This window comes from Moesziomyces antarcticus (assembly GCF_000747765.1).
Source record: "Moesziomyces antarcticus DNA, scaffold: scaffold_v10007, strain JCM 10317, whole genome shotgun sequence".
Lineage (NCBI taxonomy): Eukaryota > Fungi > Basidiomycota > Ustilaginomycetes > Ustilaginales > Ustilaginaceae > Moesziomyces > Moesziomyces antarcticus.
Genome location: NW_014639003.1, coordinates 391502 through 413860, shown reverse-complemented (window position 1 = coordinate 413860; position 22359 = coordinate 391502). Strand labels below are relative to the sequence as shown.

The 22359-nt window shown below is 62.3% G+C and overlaps 8 protein-coding genes across 8 annotated transcripts, besides 4 other annotated features; 5 read left to right on the top strand and 3 right to left on the bottom strand.

The window, feature by feature from the left end:
- Positions 1-471: 471 nt before the first annotated feature.
- On the top strand, positions 472-2103 carry PAN0_007d3248 (sugar transporter protein; the record flags this gene model as incomplete). Its single annotated transcript, XM_014801332.1, has 1 exon — positions 472-2103. One exon carries the CDS (start codon positions 472-474, stop codon positions 2101-2103), a length of 1632 nt encoding a protein of 543 aa, XP_014656818.1.
- Positions 2104-2872: 769 nt separating this feature from the next.
- Positions 2873-5500, top strand: PAN0_007d3247 (karyopherin Kap95; the record flags this gene model as incomplete). Its single annotated transcript, XM_014801331.1, has 1 exon — positions 2873-5500. One exon carries the CDS (start codon positions 2873-2875, stop codon positions 5498-5500), a length of 2628 nt encoding a protein of 875 aa, XP_014656817.1.
- Positions 5501-5795: 295 nt separating this feature from the next.
- On the bottom strand, positions 5796-8327 carry PAN0_007c3246 (phosphoribosyl anthranilate isomerase; the record flags this gene model as incomplete). The annotated part of the gene is made up of 1 exon (XM_014801330.1): positions 5796-8327. The coding sequence occupies one exon, from the start codon at positions 8325-8327 to the stop codon at positions 5796-5798; it is 2532 nt and encodes an 843-aa protein (XP_014656816.1).
- Positions 8328-9097: 770 nt separating this feature from the next.
- PAN0_007c3245 (cytochrome c peroxidase) lies at positions 9098-10297 on the bottom strand (the record flags this gene model as incomplete). Its single annotated transcript, XM_014801329.1, has 1 exon — positions 9098-10297. The coding sequence occupies one exon, from the start codon at positions 10295-10297 to the stop codon at positions 9098-9100; it is 1200 nt and encodes a 399-aa protein (XP_014656815.1).
- Positions 10298-11047: 750 nt separating this feature from the next.
- Positions 11048-14611, top strand: PAN0_007d3244 (sec24-like protein; the record flags this gene model as incomplete). Its single annotated transcript, XM_014801328.1, has 1 exon — positions 11048-14611. The coding sequence occupies one exon, from the start codon at positions 11048-11050 to the stop codon at positions 14609-14611; it is 3564 nt and encodes a 1187-aa protein (XP_014656814.1).
- A 345-nt stretch (positions 14612-14956) lies between these two features.
- On the top strand, positions 14957-16738 carry PAN0_007d3243 (thymidylate synthase; the record flags this gene model as incomplete). The annotated part of the gene is made up of 1 exon (XM_014801327.1): positions 14957-16738. One exon carries the CDS (start codon positions 14957-14959, stop codon positions 16736-16738), a length of 1782 nt encoding a protein of 593 aa, XP_014656813.1.
- A 404-nt stretch (positions 16739-17142) lies between these two features.
- Positions 17143-17559: a sequence feature (In-frame stop codon was detected at splice-junction site;~WD40 repeat-like protein).
- A 354-nt stretch (positions 17560-17913) lies between these two features.
- Positions 17914-18436: a sequence feature (In-frame stop codon was detected at splice-junction site;~WD40 repeat-like protein).
- A 179-nt stretch (positions 18437-18615) lies between these two features.
- Positions 18616-18715: a sequence feature (In-frame stop codon was detected at splice-junction site;~WD40 repeat-like protein).
- Positions 18716-19039: 324 nt separating this feature from the next.
- Positions 19040-19112: a sequence feature (In-frame stop codon was detected at splice-junction site;~WD40 repeat-like protein).
- Positions 19113-19803: 691 nt separating this feature from the next.
- PAN0_007d3241 (60S ribosomal protein L12) lies at positions 19804-20998 on the top strand (the record flags this gene model as incomplete). Its single annotated transcript, XM_014801326.1, has 2 exons — positions 19804-19836; positions 20534-20998. The coding sequence occupies 2 exons, from the start codon at positions 19804-19806 to the stop codon at positions 20996-20998; spliced, it is 498 nt and encodes a 165-aa protein (XP_014656812.1).
- Positions 20999-21511: 513 nt separating this feature from the next.
- PAN0_007c3240 (uncharacterized protein) lies at positions 21512-22135 on the bottom strand (the record flags this gene model as incomplete). Its single annotated transcript, XM_014801325.1, has 1 exon — positions 21512-22135. One exon carries the CDS (start codon positions 22133-22135, stop codon positions 21512-21514), a length of 624 nt encoding a protein of 207 aa, XP_014656811.1.
- Positions 22136-22359: the final 224 nt, after the last annotated feature.

Here is a 22359-nt window from a genome sequence, read left to right as displayed (position 1 = left end):
CGCCAAGGTTGCTGCGTAGGCGTTAGACCAAAGTCGGCCTTGCAACGCTCGCTGCACAGACGACGCTCCGGTTCCACCACCGAGCTGGCTGGGCTGTTGATTCCGACTTCATTTGCGCCAGCTGCTCGGTTTCTCGCTGCACTCGGGGCTGGTGGGGCAGAGGGATGCATGCACCTGACAGCGCTGCTCTGCTCCCACTCGCATGCAATCTTGTTGCTCCCACGGACTGCAGTCAGCAGAAGCAGCGGCAGCAGCAGCGGCACCGGCAGCGGCACCGGCAGCAGCAGCAGCAGCAAACTACAAAGATTCGGCTGCGCCATCTCACTTGCACGCTCGCACACCCCCGAGCAGCCACTCTACGACCCTTGATGCATCTACCCCTAGGCTCCGGGCCATCCCGTCTTTGATCCACCTCCGCCACGGTCTCGCGCATGCCATTCTGGCTTCCTCCGGCCGCCCACATCCCGCACCATGACTACGGACGTTCGTTCGCCTAGGTCGCTCAGCATGGCTTCGTCGATCGGCACGAGCGTGGTTGCTCAGCCGCGCGTGCTGAGCAGGTCGGTCCTGGTGACCGTCGTGACGATCGCGCTCAGTGGAGCTACGTACGGCCTGGAGAACTCGCTGATGAGCCCGCTCGCCGCCATGCCCGAATTCGTCAAAAAGTACCAAGGACTCAACCGCGACACGCGCGACTACACCTTCACCGCGAGTCATCAGTCGATGATCTTCTCCATCCCGTTGATCGGGACCATCTTTGGAGCGCTGCTGTCGCCGTACGTGCAGAATCGACTCGGACGCAAGTGGTCGCTGTGTGCGGCGTACATGTTCAGCATCCCGTCTACGCAGCTGCAGCTGTGGTCGCCGAATCTGGCCGCCTTCATCCTGGGCCGCGTGATGAACGGGCTGGCGTACGGCTGCGCACTGTCGATCGGACCGCTGTATCTGTCCGACGTGGTACCCACGAGCATTCGCGGTGGTGCGGTGGCGAGCTCGAATCTGCTCACCATTCTGGCCAACCTGTTGGCAGCTATTTGCTGCTGGGCATCGGACAAAAACTACAACGATACGCGCTCGTTCAAGGTTCCGCTGGCGGTGCAGGCGGCGTTGCCGTTCCTGCTGCTCGTGCCGACGCCATTTCTGCCCGAATCGCCCGTGTGGTGCGTACAAAAGGGCCGGATCGGTGAAGCGCGTGCTGCCCTCAAGCGTGTGCGGCCCGTATCGGACGCCGAGATCGAACAGGAGCTGCAGGACATCGTACGTGCCGAGCAGGAGCGCAAGAATCTGGTCAAGAACACCAAGTTCACCGACATCTTTAGCCGCAAGCACCTGCTGCGCACCATGGTCGCCGGCTCGTTCTTCTCGCTCAACCAAGTGAGCGGCATCATTCTGAGCACGACCTACGCCACCGTCTTCCTCACGCAATTGGGGCTGGGCGACCCGTTCGTGCTGACGGTGTACGCGTACGTGTGCCAGGTGGTGGGAGCGGCGATCGCCATTGTGGCGCTCGAAAAGGTCGGACGCCGCTCGCTGGCTCTTCCGGGCTTTGTGGTGTTGACGGTGATCGACTTTAGCGCGGGCGGGCTTGCATTCTACTCGGGCAATGCGAATGCGGCCAAGGCGATCTCGGCGCTGGCGATGGTGTTCAACTTCTTTTGGACGCTCTGCTTCTACTCGATCTCGCTGCTGATGCCGTCGGAGCTGCCGACGCAGAGGCTGCGCAACTACACCATGTCGTATGCGATCGGATGGGGCCAGGCGACGGCGGTGGTGACGACGCTGGCTCTGCCGCAGATCACAGCGAGCGATGCAGGCAACCTGGCCGCCAAGGCGTACCTCATCTTTGGCGGATGCATGCTGGTCATCACCATCCTGGCATTCTTCCTGCTTCCCGAGACGCGCGGCCGCACGTTTGTGGAGATCGACCAGCTGTACAGCAACCGCATCCCGGCATGGCGATGGTCGCAGTACGAGTTCAGCCGTGCGCCACGCGCGCTCACATCCGAAGAGGCATCGCACCTCGACGGCGATACGCAGGCGGTGGGCCTGATCAGCGTCGACAAGAAAGCCAGCTACCCGCTCACCAGCTCCCGATCCGCGTAACCATTCGACTGCTGCACGCCCCTTCTCCTGTAGCCCTATCCGCGACCGATCCGGCATACTCTCTCCTTTCACCGTATACAGTAACAATAATCTGCATTCGTTTGGGTCCACGCTCAAAGCTACGATGTCGGATCACTTGCCGCCAAATCTAAGGTGGGCGGGATCGGCGGCGACGTGTGTGCGCATCTGCAGACAGCAGCAGCGGCAGCGGCCGAGGCGGCGGTCGAGGTGCAAAAATTAGGTGGGATTACATAACTCCCATCGCGGGGTCGTGCGTGTGACTGCATGGAAAATCGCAGCAGCGGGCCGTGGACGGCGAAAGCTATCGGGCGAGTGTGGAGAGAGGGAGAGCGAAAAGTGTGACCGACTGAGCGTGGATGCGTGTGCGTGGAAATGAATCGCGGACGGCCCTTGGATTTTAGGCGTGGCCCACGCAAAGGCTTAGGCTTGGTCAGAGATCAACACACCAAAAAGTTGCCTCGCCCGCTCTGTGCTCCCCAGCGCGCCTCTGTTGCTCTCTGCACGTCATCCTTCCTTCCTTCCTCCGCATCGTCGACCCGCTCCGCATTTCCTCCCTCTACCCCTCCTCGCCATCTCTACACTTGGCTGCGCCACGACGCCGCTGCCTCTTCCTCTCCTTCTTCTTCCTACCACATCGTCCTCGCCGAGAGTCGCTACGCCAGGCAGCCTTGGCTAGCTATTGCCTCCCCCCCTTCTGCCACCGTTCGATACTTTGCGACTCGACGCGGTCGCCGTTTGATTCGCGACCATGGACGCAAACCAACTCCTCACAAATACGCTCTCGCCGGATCAGGCCATCCGTACCGATGCCGAGCAGAAACTCGAGGCAGCCGCTCGCGATAGCTACCCCGTCTACATGAGCACGCTCGCCGCCGAGCTTGCCAACGAATCCTCCCCCTCGCATATCCGAACCGCCGCCGGTCTCGCGGTCAAAAACGCACTCACAGCTCGCGATCCCACCCGTGTCGAAGAGTACACCGCAAGATGGACGCTCCTACCCCAGGCCGGCCGCGACGAGATCAAGCAAAAGGTGCTCAGCACCCTCGGCAGCCAGGAGCACCGCGCCGGAACCGCTGCTGCACAGGTGATCGCCGCCATCGCAGCCATCGAGCTTCCCGTCGGTCTGTGGAACGAGCTCATCGCTCAGCTCTTGGGCGCCATGGGCGATGCCTCCAACATGCGTCTGCGACAGGCCGCGCTCCAGGCCATCGGTTTCACCTGCGAAGGCATCAGCTCCGACGTCTTGGCCGCCCAGTCCAACGAGATCCTCACCGCCGTCATCCAGGGCGCACGCAAGGAGGAGCCCTCGCCCGAGGTCCAGCTCGCCGCCCTCCAGGCGCTCTACAACTCGCTCGAATTCGTCCGCGCCAACTTTGAGCGCGAGGGCGAGCGCAACTACATCATGCAGGTCGTATGCGAGGCCACCCAGAGCCCCAACATCGCCGTCAAGATCGCCGCATACGAGTGTCTCGTGCGTACCATGCAGCTCTACTACGACAAGATGCGCTTCTACATGGAGCAGGCGCTCTTCGGCCTCACCGTCCTCGGCATGCGCGACTCGGAACCCAAGGTGGCCCTCCAGGCCGTCGAGTTCTGGTCCACCGTCTGCGACGAGGAGATCGAGCTCGCCCTCGAGGCCGAAGAGGCCGCCGAGTTTGGCGAGGATCCGGAGCGCGCCTGCTACAACTTTGCGCGCATCGCCCTCCCCGAGATCGTGCCCGTGCTGCTCGAGCTGCTCAAGACCCAGGACGAGGATGCAGACGAGGACGAGTGGGACGTCTCCAAGGCTGCCGGCACGTGCGTCGGCCTTCTGGCTCAGGTGGTCGGCGACGACATTGTGCGACTTGCCGTGCCCTTCGTCGAGGGCAACATCAAGAACCCCGACTGGCACGCGCGCGAGGCCGCCGTCATGTGCTTCGGCTCCATCATGGAAGGCCCCGACCGCAAGACGCTGGCGCCCCTCGTCGAGTCGGCGCTGCCCACCATCATCGAGATGCTCCGCGACCAGAGCATCGCCGTCAAGGACACCGCCGCCTGGACGCTCGGACGCATCTCGGATCTCTGCTGCGACTCGATCAAGACCGACGTCCACCTCCCGGCGCTCGTCCAGGCGCTCGTGCTGGGCCTTCAGGACGAGCCACGCATCGTGACCAACTGCTGCTGGGCCATCATGAACCTCTCGGAGCAGCTCGGCGCCAATGCTCTGTCGTACGAGACCGGCGGAGACGCCGCCGCGGTGCCCTCCACGCCGCTCTCGCCCTTCTTCGAGGGCATCGTCGGCAGCCTGCTCCAGGCCACCGGCCGCAACTCGAACGAGTCCAACAGCCGCACCTCGGCGTACGAGGCGCTGGCCAGCGCCGTCACCCACTGCGCTGCCGACTGCGTTCACCAGGCGAGCGGCGTGCTGGTGCAAATTCTGGATCGCCAGCAGCAGCTCAACGAGGTGGCAGCGCAGCTCGTCGGCATGGACGACCGCAACAACTGGGCCGAGCTGCAGGGCAACCTGTGCAGCGTGCTCATGGCGTGCGTGCGCCGCCTTGGCCGCGAGACGCTGGCGTTGGGCGACCGCATCATGACCAACCTGCTGACGCTCATCCAGAACGGCGCCAAGCAGCCGACGGTGCTCGAGGACGCCTTCTTCACCGTCGGTGCGGTCATCTCGGCGTTCGAGGCCGATTTTGAAAAGTACCTGGGCGCATTCCTGCCGTTCATGGTGGAGGGTTTGCGCAACCACGAGGAGTACCAGCTGTGCTCGATCAGCGTCGGGCTGATCGGCGACATCTGCCGCGCGCTGGGCGAGAGCTCGGCCAAGTACTGCGACGACTTTATGAACGCGCTGTTTGCGAATCTGCAGTCGCCGCAGCTCAACCGCAGTGTCAAGCCGCCGATCCTGTCGTGCTTTGGCGACATTGCCATGGCGATTGGGGCGGCGTTTGAAAAGTACCTCCAGATGGGCATGTCGGTGCTGCAGCAGGCGTCGTTGATCCAGACGGTGGACCCGAACGACTACGACATGATCGACTACATCAACTCGCTGCGCGAGGGCATCTGCGAGGCGTACGTGGGCACGGTCTCGGGCATGCGTGCAGGCAACCGCATCGAGGCTCTGCAGCCGTACGTCGAGGGCATGTTTGCCTTCATCGCGCTCGTCGCCCAGGCACAGACGCAGAGCCAGGCGAGCGAACCTCTGATCCGCGCCACGCTCGGTCTGCTCGGCGACCTCGCGAGCGCCTTCCCCAACGGACAACTCAAGGTGCTCCTCACCGCGCCCTGGGTGGCCGAATTCGTCAAGGCCGGCAGAGGCCGTGGCAACGGCTCCGAAACGCGCAAGACCGCCGCCTGGGCCCGAGAAATGGTCAAAAAGGCCTCCAAGTAAAAAAGTTCCTTGCCGGCTCCAACAGCCGCCCCTTCGCTCCCAGTCCATGACCCTGCAATCCCCACCAACTCCAACCCCCTTTGCTCGCTAAAATCTCTTGTCTGTCCACACGTCTAAAGCTCCATTCATGTAATACCCCCCAACACACTCGCTCTTGGACCTCATCCCCCCCAATCGCTCCCCCTTCTCCCCCCTCACACACACACACACATGCATCCATAGGTAAGTCGCATACATTTGTTTTGTCAAGAAAGTCATCTCTTCGATTGCGCGTGTGCAAAGGCGTGAGTGAGAATTACTGCTGCGGACGCGGCGCCGAGTGGGCGTTGGCGACGAACGCGCGGATCTTGGCGAGGTCCTTCCTGCCGTCGGTCTCGACGCCCGAGCTCGTGTCGACGGCGAAGGGGAGCGCGTCGTGGATCGCCTTGGCGACGTTGTCGGGTGTGAGGCCGCCGGCGAGGATGAGGGGCACGGGGCGCGCGGCGGAGCCGCCGACGATGGCGGGGAGCGCGTCGGCAGTGCGCACGGCGCGAGCGAGCGACCAGTCAAACGCCACGCCCGTGCCGCCGTCGCCGCCGGTGGCCGAGGTTGGCGTGCCGGCGGTGTCGAGCGCCGCAAGGTGGTGGTAGCCGGGACGCGCGACGTCGCGCAGCAGGCCCGTGCCGATCTGGGCGTCGGCGCCCACGGGGAAGACACGGATGACGAGGCGGCCAGGCAGGAACTTGGCCCACTCGATGCCCTCGCTGCGACCATGCAGCTGCACGGCGTCAAGGCCGAGCTTCTGCGCGGTGCTCGCCACCTCGGCCAGCGGCTGGTCGCGGAAGACGCCGACGAGCAGCGGGCGCTTGCCTGCGCGCGAACGCAGCTTCTTGACCGTCAACGAGAACCAGTCCTCGGGCGTGACGCCGTGCTCGAGCAAGCCGGCGACCGCCTCGGCATCCAATGCGACGGCGTCTTCGGGGGCGCTACCGGGCAGAGCGCGGACCGCGCGGATGATTTCGGCCGCCTGGGTGTGCGAGACGGTACGCTTGGTGCCCGGTGCGAGGATCATGCCCAGCATGTCGGCGCCGGCTTCAGCAGCCGCGACGGCGTCCTCGACGCTGGAAAGACCGCAGATCTTGACGAGGGTGCCGTGGCCCACCAGGGATCCCTCGACGGTCTCTGCGGCGGCGCTGGTGGAAGGCAGGCCGAGGAGGTCATGGATAAAGGCACGCTTGTCCTTGGCACGCATGAGCGCCTCGCCGACGAGCACGGCGCCGACGCCCTCCTTGAGGTACTTTGCGACGTCGCTGCGACCGGTGATGCCGCTGAGGGCGCAGAGGATGACGCCGCCCTTGTTGGCGGCATCGGCGAGGCGCGAGGTGGTGTCCATGTCGACGTTAAAGTCGTGCAGGTTGCGGTTGTTGACGCCGACGACCTTGGCACCCAGGCGGAGCGCACGAGTCATCTCCTCTGGGTTGTTGACCTCGACGAGGGGCTCCATGCCCAGGCCGACACTGTAGTCGTAAAGCTGCTTGAGGTGCTCGTCGGTGAGCATGGCGACGATGAGCAGCACCGTGTCGGCGCCGGCGAGTCGGGCTTCGGCGATCTGGTAGGTGTCGACGATAAAGTCCTTTCGGAGGATGGCGGGACGGTCGGGCAGATTGTCGACGGCGCGTCTGGCGAGCGAGAGGTCGTGGATGGTGCCCTTGAACCACTTTGGCTCGGTGAGCACGCTGATGACGCTGGCGCCGCCGCGCGCGTATGCAAGCGCCTGGGCGCCAGCATGTGCGGTGGGGTCGATGTCGCCCTTGCTTGGACTGGCACGCTTCATCTCGGCCATGACGCCCGGAAGGCCGCGGGCGGCGTGGCGCTGGAGACGCTCGGGGAAGTTGATGAGCGGAGGAGCGAGGTGAAGCGAGAGGGCAATGTCGAGGTCGCGCTGAGAGAAGCCCGGGACGGCCTTGGTGGCGGCAATGTCCTTGAGTCGCTGTACGTGGATGCGCTCGAGGATGGTTCCGACGCTGGCGGTGGCGGCGGGCGCGGATCCGTTGGCGGCGGCAGGTGCGCTTGCAGGGGCAGCAGCACCGCCGTCGTTGGCCATGGCGAGGACGGGTTCGGTGGTGCTCTCGGCACGCTCGATGGCGGCGGCGTCGACCTTGGCTTGCGGGTTGGCGTCCCAAGTGCCGCCGGTCCAGCTGAGGAAGTTGACCATCATTTCGCGGCCACCGACGCTGAGGATGCTCTCCGGGTGGTACTGCACAGCCTCGACGGTGTAGCGAGTGTGGCGAATGCCCATGACGACGCCGCTCGAAGTCTTGGAAGTCACGACGAGCTCCTTGGGCAAGCTGGGCAGCTGGGCGGCCAGACTGTGGTAGCGGGTGCCGACGACGCCGTGAGCGGGGAGACCTGCGTAGAGACCCTTGGCGTCATGAGCGATCTCAGAAGTCTTGCCGTGGACGATCTCGCCGGCAAACTCGACGATGCCGGTGTAGGCCGAGTAGATGGACTGGAGGCCCATGCATACGCCGAGGATGGGGATCTTGCCGGCAAAGTGCTTGATGCAGGGGATGGAGATGCCCGAGTCGTGAAGCGGGTGGCCCGGTCCAGGGCTGATGACGATGTTGGCGGGGTTGAGAGCCTCGATCTCCTCGATGGTGACCTTGTCGTTGCGGTAGACGACGAGATCGGCGCCAGCCTCGGCGAGGAACTGGACGACATTGTAGGTGAAGCTGTCGTAGTTGTCGATGAGCACGGTCTTCCCCTTGGCAACGCGGGAGCCCGTGCCAATAGCCTGGGGCTGTACGTTGGAGGCGACCGAGACCAAGCCTTCAGAAGGGATCGACATTTTGGGGCAGAGACAGAAGGAGCAAAGGTGGAGGGATGTCGAAGTGGGCTTTGGCTTGCGAGGCGGGAAAGCGCCAAGCTTTATAGATCCTGGCTGCTGCTGCTGCTGCTGCTGAAGCCAAACGTGCGGGTTGCGAGTGTGACTGCGCTTGTTTTGTGGGAGTGTGGGTAAGGTTGCCGCTGATGTGATGGTCGAAACGCTAAGTTAAGTTGGCAACGGTGGGTCCGGCTGTTCCGATCCAAAAAAGGGCTCGGGCGTGCAATGAAAGCCTGTGGGTCGCAGCCCACCCATCTGCGCAGCGGTCTGTGCTGCTCCGCCGTGGAAAATTGCAGTGTGCTATAGCGCGTGCGAGAAAATCATGCAGGTTTTAGGAAGAAACAAACGGCTGCCACCTTCGGCCACGCCGCCAATTAGTGCGGCTGTCGATTTATGACTCGCTTCCACGCCTGGTCGGGTGGGGCCTCTCTTCCCAGACAACAACAACAGCCTTGGCTTGCACCTTGGCTGAGAGTCGCCAATGTGACTGCACTGCAGGTCCGAGGCTGGATCTCATCATATCATCAAGCTCAATCCAGTCGACGCTTTCAGAGCGACTCTGAGCGGAAGCCCCACCGCGCGCCAATCTCGGCGAGCCCACATTTCGCACACATTCGTGACAACACACTGCGAGGCTGCGTTGCACCCCAAGCATGAGTGTGTGAACGGAGAATTGATTAGCGCGTGAACATGGCGTCTATGCTAGGGAAGGGTGACGGGTGCGTGTGTTCGAATCACTTGGCGTTCTCCTGCTCGGCGGAGGTGGCAAACTCAAAGGGCCTGCCGCCGTCGAGCTTGGTCTCGAAGGCCTTGAAGTTCTCGGCGGGCACGCCGAGCTCGAGCAGCTTGGCAAAGGCGGAGCTAAAGTCGGTGAAGAACTCGTCCTCGCTCTTGGCGTAGCGCTGGACGTGCTGCTTGAACGACTTGTCCTGCACCAGAGCCATGTCGGTCATGAGCATCATGAGGCTCTTGGTCGACTTGTCCTCAAACTGAGGCGGGCCGTTCCACTTGCGCATGTTCCACTTTTCCTTCATGAGCAGGTTGAAGTACTCGTTGGTGAACGAGGTGGGCGCAAACGTCCAGGGACCCTCGAAGCCGGAGCGGTCGGTGTGGCAACGGCCGAGGGCGTGCGCACCAGAGAGCGCCACGATCTCCTGGTCGTTGAAGCCCATCTTGTAGAAGATGTGGCGCAGGTGGTCGGGGCCCTTGTCGCCGTCGGGCAGGCGGCCGTCGGGAGTGCACTTGTCGGCAGCCGAGTCCTTGCGGCCCGGGCGCCAGGGGATCTTGGGACCGCCGAGCTCCTGGATGGCGGCGACACCGCCGAGCGTCCACAGGTCCGAGTAGGTGATCCAGGGGAACTTGTCGTGGATCTTCTGCATAAAGTCGCGCGCGACGCCCAGACCGGCGTTGGCGCCGTGGTCGGACTCGGGGGCGAAGCGCATGGTGGCGCCGTTGGAGCCGCCAGTGTTGCTGTGCTTGTCGTACGTGCCCGAGGCGTGCCATGCGAGGCGCACGAGCACGGGGCCGAACGAGCCGTCGTCGTAGTCCGGGTTGGACTCGAGCTGCTCGGCGATGGCGTTGTACACCGCCTGGTAGTCGGCCTTGGAGTGTGCGCTGGTGGCGGCGACGGCGGCGCCCTTGGAGCCCGACAGCTTGTTGGCACCGTCAGGGCCGACGCCGAGCAGCGACTTCTTGTCGTCCTGGCCGAAAGCAAGGAAGGCACCGCCAGCAACGGCAGCGATGGCGACCGAAGTGAGCAGCACCTTGCTCGTCGACGAGCTGCTCGAGGGCGGGGGAGGCGGAGGCGAGCCAGGCGCCGGGCTGCTGTAGTGACGCACGCTCGAGCGCACCGAGGGACGGGCGAAGGTGTTGATGTTGCGAGTCGATGCTCGCAGCGGCTGAGCCACACGAAGACCAGTGCGAAGCGAAGCCATCTTGACGATTGCTAGTAGAACAGAGCAGGTGGTGGTGGTGGTGGATGGACAGCAGGGAGATAAGAAGAACTGGCTGGCTTGGCTGCGCAGCCGCTGTTCGGCAGTCCAACCGAGCCGGGCTTGGAGCGGTTCAGCTGATCGATCGTCCTCGGCGCGTGTTGGCGGCGATGCTCGGTTCCATGCCGTTCGAACCGGTACCGTTGGATTTGTCAGGCGGGTGGCGCGGCTTGAGTGCTGCTCGTGTTGGTCTGACTCAGTTCGTGAAAATCCGAATCTCAGCTTCGGTTGCCGTGTCGCTGCAGGTGGGTCGCCGAACCAACGTGCATTTCTTCCGACGCAGCTCGCCGCGGAGCGTATCGGAAATCGCACAGTAAATTAAAAAATGAGAGTCCCATATGAAGCCGGTCTAACAATACAAATTTGCGCCATCTCGCACGGAAGTTGCTTCTTTCAGGTCTCCGCGCCGCGCTGAGCTGGAAGATGAAGGCGACGCGTGCAGCGCCGGCGAGCGAGTGAGCGAACGGGAAGGCCCAGCCGAGCCGAGCCAGCCAGCGCACGGGGCCGCCCAACTCGAGGTGCCACGTTAACCCTCGGCGCTCGAGATGCGCAACCACCCACCCTCATCCAAAGCCAGCTCTCCCCTGCACCGATCCTTCCTCTTTCATCCACCCAAGCATCGTCTGGACAGGCACTCAAAGCAAAGCACCGAGAAGCACACCCTCGTCTCTCGTTGGTATTGCTGCGTGCACCATGAACCCGCAGCAGCCGCCTCACCAGGCTCCGGGACAGCCGTTCCAGGCGCAGCCCGCCCCACCACGTCCAGGTGCGCCTCCTGGCGCCGCATTTCCACCTCAACAGCAGCAGCAGTTCGGTCAGCAACGTCCTATGCAGCAGATGCCGCCTCAGCAGCAAGGCGCTCGTCCTCCTCCCAACCCAGCCATGCAGCCCCGACCTCAACCCGGCATGCCCATGGCGCGACCACCATCTGCAGCCTCCACGAGCATGGCCGGTGTCCGCCCTCCAGCAGGCCGACCCTTTCCGCAACAGCCAGGCATGTCGTCGTCTGGAGGCGCTCCTGGTGCTGGGCCGCAGAACCCGGGGCTGCAGCCCAACGCTGCCGCCATGCAAGGCAGGCTGAGCCCTCGACCGCCCGGACAGCCTGGCAGCACGGTGGGTGTGGAATCGCAAATGGCTGGTCTAGATCTGCACGGCCGCCAGCCCAGCCCCGCTCCGGGCTCAGCCGCTGACGCTGGCCCCGCCAAGACCAAGCGCAGCGCTCGAGCCTACCACACCGACGCCCAGCAAGCTCCGTCGACCGGTTGGAACGATGCGCCCGGACAGCCCAATCCGCCGCCGGCTCCATGGCAGCAAGCAGCTGCTTCCAGGGTCGCACAGCAGGGCCACCACTTCAACGACGCCGATGCCGACGCCGCACTCGACCAGATGCCCGGTCAACGCAACGTCGTCTCTCCGGCACAGGCCGCACACAACCGCGCCATGATGGCACAAAATGCAGGCCGCCCCAACATTCCCCAAAACCAGCAGAGCAACATCCCCGGCATGCAGGCGGCGCTCTCCGCAGGCGGCGGCATCGCACAACCACCCCACCAGGCCGGCCAGCGATTCGCCGGTCCGCGCAGCAAGATCGACCCGGACCAGATCCCCAGCCCCGTCGAGATGCAGGATGCCGACCAGGACTTTTTCGACAAGGAGTGGTTCGCCACGTGCGGACGAGGCGGCATGCCGCTCAGCACCACCAGCTTTGCCGCCGTCGACCAGGGCAACTGCTCGCCCAGGCACATGCGACTCACCACCTACAGCATGCCGGCCACCGACGAGCTCGCCACCACCTCGCAGCTGCCTCTCGCTGTGCTCATGCAGCCGTTCGCCCAGCTGCGCATCGACGAGGCGCCCATCCCCGTCGCCACGTTCGGCGAGAGCGGGCCACCCCGATGCAAGCGCTGCCGCGCCTACATCAACCCCTGGTGCGTATTCGTCGAAGGCGGGCAAAAGTGGACGTGCAATCTTTGCGGCACTGCCACCGAGGTCGCCGCCGACTACTTTTGCAACCTCGACATGAGCGGCCGCCGTGTCGACTTCGACCAGCGTCCCGAACTCTCCCGCGGCTCGATCGACTTTGCCGTGCCCAAAGAGTACTGGGCTATTCAGTCGGCGCCGCCTGCATCCGTCCTGCTGCCCGTCGCCCCGGCCAGCACCCGTACCGAGACGGCCAAACTCGACCCCAAGTCCGACGCCATCAAGGACTTTGAGGGGACCACGCTCGGACTCAGCGGCCAAGGTGCGCAGGCAGCCAAGACCGCCACCAAGGCCGCGAGCGAGGCCTTCAGCGGGCTCCAGATCGGCAAGGGTCGCACCACCGTGCGTGCTCCGCGTCCGTTGACCTACTTGTTCGCCATCGACGTGAGCTACAGCGCTGTACGCTCCGGCGCCCTCGCCAGCTCCGTCGAGGCGATCCGCGAGACGCTCTACGGGCCCAAGACCGCTGCCGACGCCGAGGGCACCAACGGTGCACCGGATGCGGATGCTACCGCTGGCCCCGGCTTCGGCCTCGTAGAGGGCGCACGTGTGGCCATCCTCACCTTTGATCGCGCGCTTCACTTTTACAACCTCTCCGCCGAGCTGGATCAGGCACAGATGCTCGTCGTCGGCGACATCGACGAGCCGTTCGTGCCCATCAGCGACGGCCTGCTGGCAGACGCCTGGGAGTCGCGCCATCTGATCGAGGGCCTGCTCGACAGCCTGCCCTCCATGTTCGCCGACAGCATGGTCGGCGATGCCGCGCTCGGCGCCGCTGTTCGAGGAGCACAGGCTGCGCTCTCGACCATCGGCGGACAGGTCAACATCTTCCTGTCGACCATTCCGACCGTCGGCCCTGGTGCCCTCAAGCACCGCGAAGACACCAAGTTGTACGGCACCGACAAGGAGCGCAACCTGTTTGTGCCGCAGGACGGCTTCTACCGCGGCGTGGCGGAAGAGTGTGTGGATGCGGGCATCGGCATCAACGTCTTCTTCTTCCCTTCGCAGTACATCGACGTCGCGACCATCGGCGTGCTGCCGGGCTTCACGGGCGGAGAGGTGTTCTTCCACCCGCGCTTCGACCCGGTGCGCGACGGCGTCAAGCTGCAGAGCGAGGTGCGTCGCACGGTGCTGCGCGAGACGGCGTACAACGTGACGATGCGTCTGCGCTGCTCCAACGGGCTGCGCGTCGCCGACCATTTCGGCAACTTTTTCCAGCGCAACGTCACGGATCTCGAGGTGGGCACCATGGACGCAGACAAGTGCGTGGCGGCTCTGGTCAAGCACGATGGCAAGCTGGACGAGAAGCACGAGGCACACTTCCAGTGCGCCGTGCTGTACACGACGGCCGAAGGAGAGAGGCGGGTGCGATGCCACAACATCGCCGTTCCCGTGACGTCGCTGCTGGGCAACGTCTTCCGCTACGCCGACATGGACAGCACGGTGGCGTACTATGCCAAGGAGGTGGTGTCGCTGGCGCATGCCAAGCCGCTCAAGGAGGTGCGCCACTACCTGACAGACAAGTGCGTCAAGATTCTGCTGGCGTATCGCCGCAACTGTGCGTCGTCGACGAGTCCGGGCCAGCTGATCCTCCCGGAGAGCTTCAAGCTCTTCCCGCTATATGCGCTCGCGATCAACAAGACCAAGTGCATCAAGGGCGGCAACGTCACGTCAGACGTGCGCGCGTTCTACATGCGCTTCTTCCGTGCCCAGGGCGTGTCGGCGATCATGTCGATGCTGTATCCACGCATGATTGCGCTGCACACCATGTCCGATGCCGACGGCTCGCCGATCAAGATCCAGCAGCCGGACGGAAGCAGCGTGGACGGCACGCGCATCAAGACGCCCGCGCTCATGCGACCGTCGTACCTGCGCATGGAGGGCCACGGTGCCTACCTGCTCGAGAACGGCGAGATGTGCATCGTGTGGCTGGGCGCCAACGTCAACCCGCGTCTGCTGGAGGATCTGTACGGCGTCAACTCGCTCGAGGAGGTCGATGCGCGCATGACGCGGCTGCCCAAGCTGCCGACCAAGCTGTCCAAGCAGGTGCGCGCCATCGTGCAGTCGTTTGCGCAGCAGAGGAACAAGCCGGAGCTGCCCGTGCTCATCGCGCGCCAGAACCGCGACGGCACCGAGGTGGAGCTCGCCAACAGCTTGGTCGAGGACCAGAACAACGACGCCATGAGCTACGTCGACTACCTCTGCCACGTGCACAGGATCATCAGCTCCGACATGACCTCGGGCAAGGAGGAGTCGTCGTCTTGGTTCTCGTCGTAGTAGTCTCGTCCGATCCACACTTGTACACTGCTGAGGCCCTAGAACCAAAAGCCGAGTCACAGCAAAGTTGTCGTTGAGCATTCGAGTGTCGCTATTCAGTTGCAAGTCTAGTGTATCCGCGTCGACAGTGCGGAAGTACCGTCAAGCTGGCAGGGCTGAGCTGCCTCTGCAAGATCGGGTGTGTCGATGTGAAATGCGGACAATCGGGGCTTGGCTGGCGACGCGCGTGTCGCGTTGATGGACGTGATTTCGAGTGGGTTCGGAGTGCGGAGCAGCAGCAGCGCTGGCCCAAGCGAGCCGTGGGAAGCTCAAAAGTGTGACTCTCGCTAAAGAGCGTCGGAGATTATGCCGCGCCTCGACAAGATCGGCAACCCCGACATCCTCTCTTGCTCCCTTCCTCTCGCCACATCCGACCGTTTCCATCACCCTGCGCACGCAAAACAGCGGCCGAGTATTCTGCACAAGATGGCGATGCCCCGCGTGTTCCTCGCGCGTCACGGCGAGACGGAATGGTCCATCTCGGGACAGCACACCGGCCGCTCCGACATCCCGCTCACACCGCACGGCGAAGAGGTGATGCGCCAGCTCGCGCCCAGCATCGTCGGCGTCGGCAACGGCAAGCTCATCGACCCCACCAAACTCAACCACATCTTCGTCAGCCCAAGGACGCGCTCGCAGCGCACGCTCCAAATCATGCTCGACCATATCCCCGCCAGCCAGCGCGAGCACATCCCGCAGGTAGAGATCCTCCAAGACTGCCGCGAGTGGGACTACGGCGCCTACGAGGGCCTCAAGACCGATCAGATTCGAGCAAAGCATCCCGGTTGGGATATCTGGACCGAAGGCACGCCGGACCACCCCGAGCGTCCCGACGAGCTGCCGGGAGAGTCGGCACAGCACATGAGCGACCGCATCGACTCGGTCATCGCCAAGATCCGCGAGCTCCAGTCGGGGCACGTCGACAAGCGCAACCAGGGCCACGACGTTGGTGCCAAGACGTGCGACGTTCTGCTCGTCTGCCACGGCCACTTCAACCGTGTCTTTATCGCGCGCTGGCTGGGGCTTCCGCTCACCAACGGCCGTCTGTTTGAGATGGATGCGGGAGGCATGGTGGTGTTGGGCTATGCGCACCACAACTTTGCCGAGCCCACCATCGCAGGCATGTTCTCGTCCAAGACCGGGCCCAAGGGCAACGTCGAGGGCGCGCCCGGCTCCGCAGGCTCGGCCAAGCATGACGAGTCGCAGTATCTCGAGCTCGTCTCGCGCATCATCTCGACGGGCGAGACGAGGTCCGACCGCACGGGCACGGGCACCGTGGCGCTGTTTGCGCCGCAGCTGCTGCGCTTCAACCTCGCGGACGGCACGCTGCCGCTGCTCACCACCAAGCGCGTCTTCTTCCGCGGCGTGCTCGAAGAGCTGCTCTGGTTCGTGGCGGGCAAGACCGACTCCAAGCTGCTGACGGACAAGGGCGTGCACATTTGGGACGGCAACGGTTCGCGCGAATTTCTGGACTCGCGCGGCCTGCAGCACCGTCGCGAGGGCGATCTCGGCCCCGTGTACGGCTTTCAGTGGCGTCACTTTGGCGCCGAGTACAAGGACTGTGATGCCGACTATACGGGGCAGGGGGTGGACCAGCTGCGCCAAGTGATCGACAAGATCAAAAACAACCCCACCGACCGACGCATCCTTCTGAGCGCGTGGAATCCGCGCGACCTCGAGCTCATGGCGTTGCCGCCCTGCCATATGTTCTGCCAGTTTTATGTGTCCAACCTGGAGGCGCACGCGCGCGGCGAGGGCAAGAAGCAGCTCTCGTGCCAGATGTACCAGCGCTCGTGCGATCTCGGGCTAGGCGTGCCGTTCAACATCGCGAGCTATGCGCTGCTCACCTACATGGTCGCCAAGGTGACCGACTGCGAGCCCAAGGAGCTCATCCTCTCCATGGGCGACGCGCACGTGTACAAGGACCACATCGAGCCTCTCAAGGTCCAGCTCGAACGCCAGCCTCTGCCTTTCCCCAAACTCAACTTCAAGCGCAACATCATCGACATCGACGACTTTACCTACGACGACTTCGAAGTCGTAGGCTACAAGTGCCACCCCAAAATCGACATGAAGATGAGCGTCTAGATCTTGCTTCCGCATAACTTATAGCAATCGACAAGACTCTTATCATATCGCTTTCCAACTGTCGCTCAGCACACAAGCTTTGCTACACAGACCATTTGGGAATCAGACGAGCATTATGAGAACGGAAAACCGGGACGGTTCGTGTGGATTGGCCGCTAGATCTGCGAGAGAGGAGGATGAGAAATGCAACAGGTACAAGCGCGCACGAGACCATTTTTTGTTTACGGGAGGGTGATTGAGAGGATGGAGGAGGACGTTGCCCGTCTCGCCGCGTTCCGTTGCGACAAGATCGGCAAGTGATCAGAAGGCGCGCCACAAGGCATGCCTTCCGACCGTGAGATGCTTCTTCAACCCATCGCTGGCGCGAAGGGGAAAAAAGACCTGTGCTGGTGGTGCTACACAATTTACAAGACGGTGAAGACACGGACGATGTTGTCCGAGTAACCGGCGAAGAGGGTCTGGCCGTCGGCGGACCAGGCGAGCGACAGGCACTCGGGGTCGGCCGAGTTCTTGCCGACGCCGGTGAACTCGGGCTTGAGCTCGTCGACGATGCTCTTGGACTCGAGGTCGAAGATCTTGATGCACGAGGCGGTGGCGGCGCACAGCCAGTAGCGGTTGGGCGAGAAGACGAGCGCGTTGACAGTGTCACCAGCCTCGAGCGAGTAGAGGTGCTTGCCGTCCGACAGCTCCCAGAGCATGGTGATGCCGTCCTTGCCACCCGAGGCGCAGAGCGAACCATCGGGCGAAACGGTGACGGTGTTGATGTAGCCAGTGTGGCCGTAGTGGTTGGTCTTCAACTTGCACTTGCTGAGCTCCCAAACCTATGCAACGCGGAAGAAAAAGAGCGAAAGAGTCGTCAGTCATCGATTCTGCTTCCAAAGAAGACTCGGCGCAGATCAGAGTTGGCGGCGACGACGCCTTCCTTGCTTGGTTCCCTTGGCGGCTCCATCTCTTTGCGAGGTGGATGCTCAGTGATCTTGGTGACTTTAGGATGTTCTCATCGAGCTATGCTCTCTATAGTAGCAAATATTTGAAAAAGCACTCTTCATCGCAAGCCAGCGCTCTTGGCTGACTGCCGCGTTCCTCCGTTCTTTCCGCCTGCAACTGCGGTCCATGACGTCGTCTGCCGACTCTGATGTGCGCATGCCAGCTTGGCGAGCCGAAGCGAAACTTACCTTGACGACCTTGTCCCAACCGGCGGAGACAATGACGGGGTTCTGGGGGTTGGGGCTGAAGCGAACGCAGCTGACCCACTCGGAGTGACCGTCGTCGGTGATGTTGAACTTGCACTCGCCGAGGGTGTTCCAGAGCTTGATGGTGCGGTCGCGCGAGCCCGAGACGATCTGGCGGTTGTCGGCGGAGAAGGAGACCGAGAGGACGTCGGCGGTGTGGCCAACGAAGCGGCGGGTGGTGGTGCCGGTGTTGAGGTCCCAGAGACGCAGGGTCTTGTCCCACGAGGCGGAGAGGGCGAACTGGCCGTCGGACGAGATGACAATGTCCGAGACGAAGTGGTTGTGGCCGTGGAGGATGCGCTTGGGGTAGCCGTAGTTGGAGTCGTCGCGCGACAGCTGCCAGACGATGATGGTGCGGTCACGCGAGGCGGTGAGGAGGAGGTCGGGGTTCTCCTGCGAGGTGGCGATGGCGGTGATCCAGCCCTTGTGGCCGGCGAGGGAGCCCTTGTAGACGAGAGACTCAGACCTGCGAACGCAAAGTCACCAGTGGGCTGAGGTCAGTTTGCTGTCCCAATGAGTGCGTTTGTAGTGCACATATCGCAGATGACAAGGGCAAGCTGAGAATGCGAAAAGGCTCGGCGCAACGTCGATGGTTGAGACGAGTTCTGAGGATGTTGCAGGGACTGGCTGCAGGAGGTAACAGACTATTCTGCACGGACGGAGATCGGCGCTTCAAGGAGAATCTCCCTTACGCAAGTACTGCATGTTTGTCGGTAGATCTGCTTGCTTTCCAATGGCAATGAATCTGCGGCGGGTCGGCGGATCGCTCTCAATAAAGGGCTATGAAGTCCGTGCCGGTGCTCTGGATCTGATTGTAGCAGGAACAACACAAAGTCGTCGGGGTGCCTTTCGCTGATGTTGCGATGGGCGGTGATGGTCCTGCTGATGCGCCGTAATTGTCGGTGAAGATGTGCAGTGTGATGCGATGTGGTGCAGCGACGTTGGCGGCAGTAATGACTGGGCTCGTGCGGTTGATTGGCAGTTCCTGGACGATGTTGGTGGCGTAGCTGCGTATTTCTGCAATGCTCCTTGTATCTGCGATATGGCTGGTGCTGTTTGTGCGACTTACATCTTGGCGAATATGTGTTCGAGTAGGTGGTGATGAGAGCGGGACGGTGATGACGACGAGAAGCCGAGATCATCTCGACGACTGGCGCGCCCGCCCGCCCGCCCGCCTGTGCCCAGTCGCAGAGCCGGCCTGGCGTAGCCTCTGTGTGCAGCTGCAGTCGGTAGGCGAGCCAGGCTCTGCTGCGTCTCAGCCTGCTCACTTCGTGTCCATGTGTGTCTTTGCTTGCTTGCTAGCTCCGCAGGTTGAGGCCGCAGCTGGCTCAACCCGCTCTCGCAACCTCGACATCTTCTTCCTGAGCCAAGTCGCAGGCCAAGCCGCCTGCCTCAGCTGCGCGCCCCAGCTCGGTTTCCATTGACTAAGGCTGCAGTCTTGATTTTTCGAAAGAGCATTATAACACGTGACTTGTAAAGGCCACGGGCAAAGCTCGGCCGAACTTTCTAAAAATCCGGAGGGACCTTCTGGCTGGAGCCAGCGCCCCAAGGCTGAACTTGCACTGCGGGCTCCCCAGGACTCTGAGCGTCAAAGGCAGGTAGCAACCAGAGACCGAGGCATCGGCAGTGATGTGACTTCGGAGCAGCAGGTGCCCTCGACGAATGGAATTTCCGGTTGCACGGCGCGACAGCGCGATCTGAACTGCACCAAGAAGCCGTGAACTGTGAACTGTGTGCGCGGGCGAGTGCAGACGGTGTGGTGGGTGTGATTGTGTCGATCCCAGCCTGCCGTCTTCACCGTTCAGATCACCACCATATCCATACCTATTCACAATGGCGCCCAAGATCGACCCCAACGAGATCAAGGTGATTATCCAGCCTCGCTGCATCGACACTCTCGCACACTTTCGACACGCCGACACGCTTGCACAGATCCGCCACGCCGCCACCACCTCGACCATGGCATCTTGAATCATCACCCGAGCCACATAATACCCTTGTCCGACACTTTGCCCAGCGACGATGCGCTCGTACACACCTGCAGAAGGCGTTCGCAATCGTCTTGGCATCTGGCACCAGGAGGGAAGAAGTGTGCAGCCGCAGCCGCGTCAGGTGCGGCTTCTTTCGAACTACAGGATACTGTGACCGAGTCACTAGTATTGTTCGATTGTTGGGACGTGCCGTGGATATGCTCACCGTGGTGGCCAGAGCAGGGCGTAGCCGATACATTAGCAGCTCGCTTCAGTTGTGGCAACATCGGAGGAGGAGGGGATTGACAGCAGCTTGCGCTTCGCAGAGCGATGGCATGGATGCGGCAGAACATTCAGGTCGAGAGACTGTCGATCCAGTCTCTCTAGCGCTGGCCATCCGTCTCGGCGTTCGTGCGCGCATACACACGAACCTGCGCTCGACCCAGCCCAGTCTGCCACCCGACAAAAGGACAACCATCATCGGATCTGTGCAGCGTCGACTTGAAGCGTCGCAGTGTTACAGAGACATGCAGCCGTCTCAAAGATTCGTCTCTTGGCCTAAAGACTGACCCCTTCCTGCTTACCTCCAACAGATCATCTACCTCCGTGCCACCGGTGGTGAGGTTGGTGCCTCTTCGGCGCTTGCCCCCAAGATCGGTCCTCTTGGTCTCTCGCCCAAGAAGGTCGGTGAGGACATCGCTAAGGCCACCGGCGACTGGAAGGGTCTCCGCGTCACCGTCCAGCTCACCGTCCAGAACCGTCAGGCTGCCGTCTCGGTCGTCCCCTCGGCCTCCTCGCTCGTCATCAAGGCGCTCAAGGAGCCCCCTCGCGACCGCAAGAAGGAGAAGAACATCAAGCACGGCGGCAACATCGCCCTCGAGGAGATCGTCGAGATCGCCCGCAAGATGCGCTTCAAGTCGTTCGCCAAGTCGCTCGCCGGCACCGTCAAGGAGATCCTCGGCACCGCCCAGTCCGTCGGCTGCACCGTCAACGGCCAGAACCCCCACGCCATCATTGAGGGCATCGACGCCGGCGAGATCGAGATCGACGACGAGTAAACTTTGTTTCCCTCGCATCGCATCTCCCCCGGTCTCGTTCGCACAATGTTCTCATCCCAGCATCCTCCACTCTTTTCCCAATCGCGCCACGCTGTGCTAAGGCGTAGCGCGGCCACGTAATGGTCACAGGCGCTTTCACCAATCGAGACGACAACCGCACTCTGCGCTGTGGCGTTTCCAGATCCAACGGCCCGACGAGGGCCGTTGAGAGGGATACCACAACCCCCATACTCTTCCATCGAAAAGCGAGATGGCGCGGCAGTGCAGCGTGGTGGATTTCTTCGTCTCGCAAAGCGATCCTGCGGCTTTTGCATGTAATTCTACGTCTCTTTCGTCCTCGTCGATCCCGACGTGGTTCTTCCCTATCCCACACACACACCCCAAAATTCATCCAGGTCTCCCGCATGGTCTTGACTGGATCATGTTCTCAATCTCGCTTTTCAAAATCTCAACCCAAATGCACGTTGTCACAAAAAAAGCAGAGTTGGTATGGATTCGAATGTGACTTGAGATCTAGAGGTGGGATGGTGAGCAGGTGCAGGTGGTGGAGTGGGGTGGACAGGTGAGAGTGTGTCCATCGCGTCTCGAGACGAGGTAGAGATTGTCGTCGAGTTGGCACGTTACGAAGGGGATCGGTTTGGCATTGTGTGCGGCCTCACTTGCATCGTCATTGTTGGAGGGATGTTGCCGGACTTGTGAGAGTTGTTGGGCAAGACGGGTTGCCTGTTCGCGTGTGAGCGAGATAGCATTTCTACGTCGCATGACCTTCTTGCGGTGTTGAAGCGCCACGATCGTCTTACGCAGTGAAGCATCGGTTACTTTCCTACCTCGTACCGACACTGTCGCTCGAGAAGTGGTTGAAGGCAGTGCGTTGGTGGTGTTGGTAATGTCGGTAAGCACCGTTCGCTGCATTGAGCTCGACGGTACCGCAGTGGGGATGTCATCCTCGTGGCTGAGATCGGTACGAACGGCCGAGATGGCAGCTGCCAGTGGAGTCGTAAAAGACCTCGGAACAGCCTTGGAAGTCAAGCCGCCTTTCGGGAACGATGTGTGCGTGGTTGACATCATAGCCAGAGTCATTGCTACACCACTAGTCGCCGATGTAGCGTGGTCGAGACTCCAGATGCAAGACACCATAATCTTAGCCTAGTGCGGTAACAAACCTTGCGTCGAAACTTGAAGATCCCCTCCATCCTTTGAGCTCTGTTTCGGGGTCGTTTATATCCCTCGCTCTGTACTTGGGCTTGGAAGATCAGGCTGGAAGGATCGATGACGTCGCCATTCATCGTCCTTTGTCTCGACAGCTCTCCCTTTGATCAGCTGTCAACTTTCCACACATCCCTTTCTTCGAACACAACCCC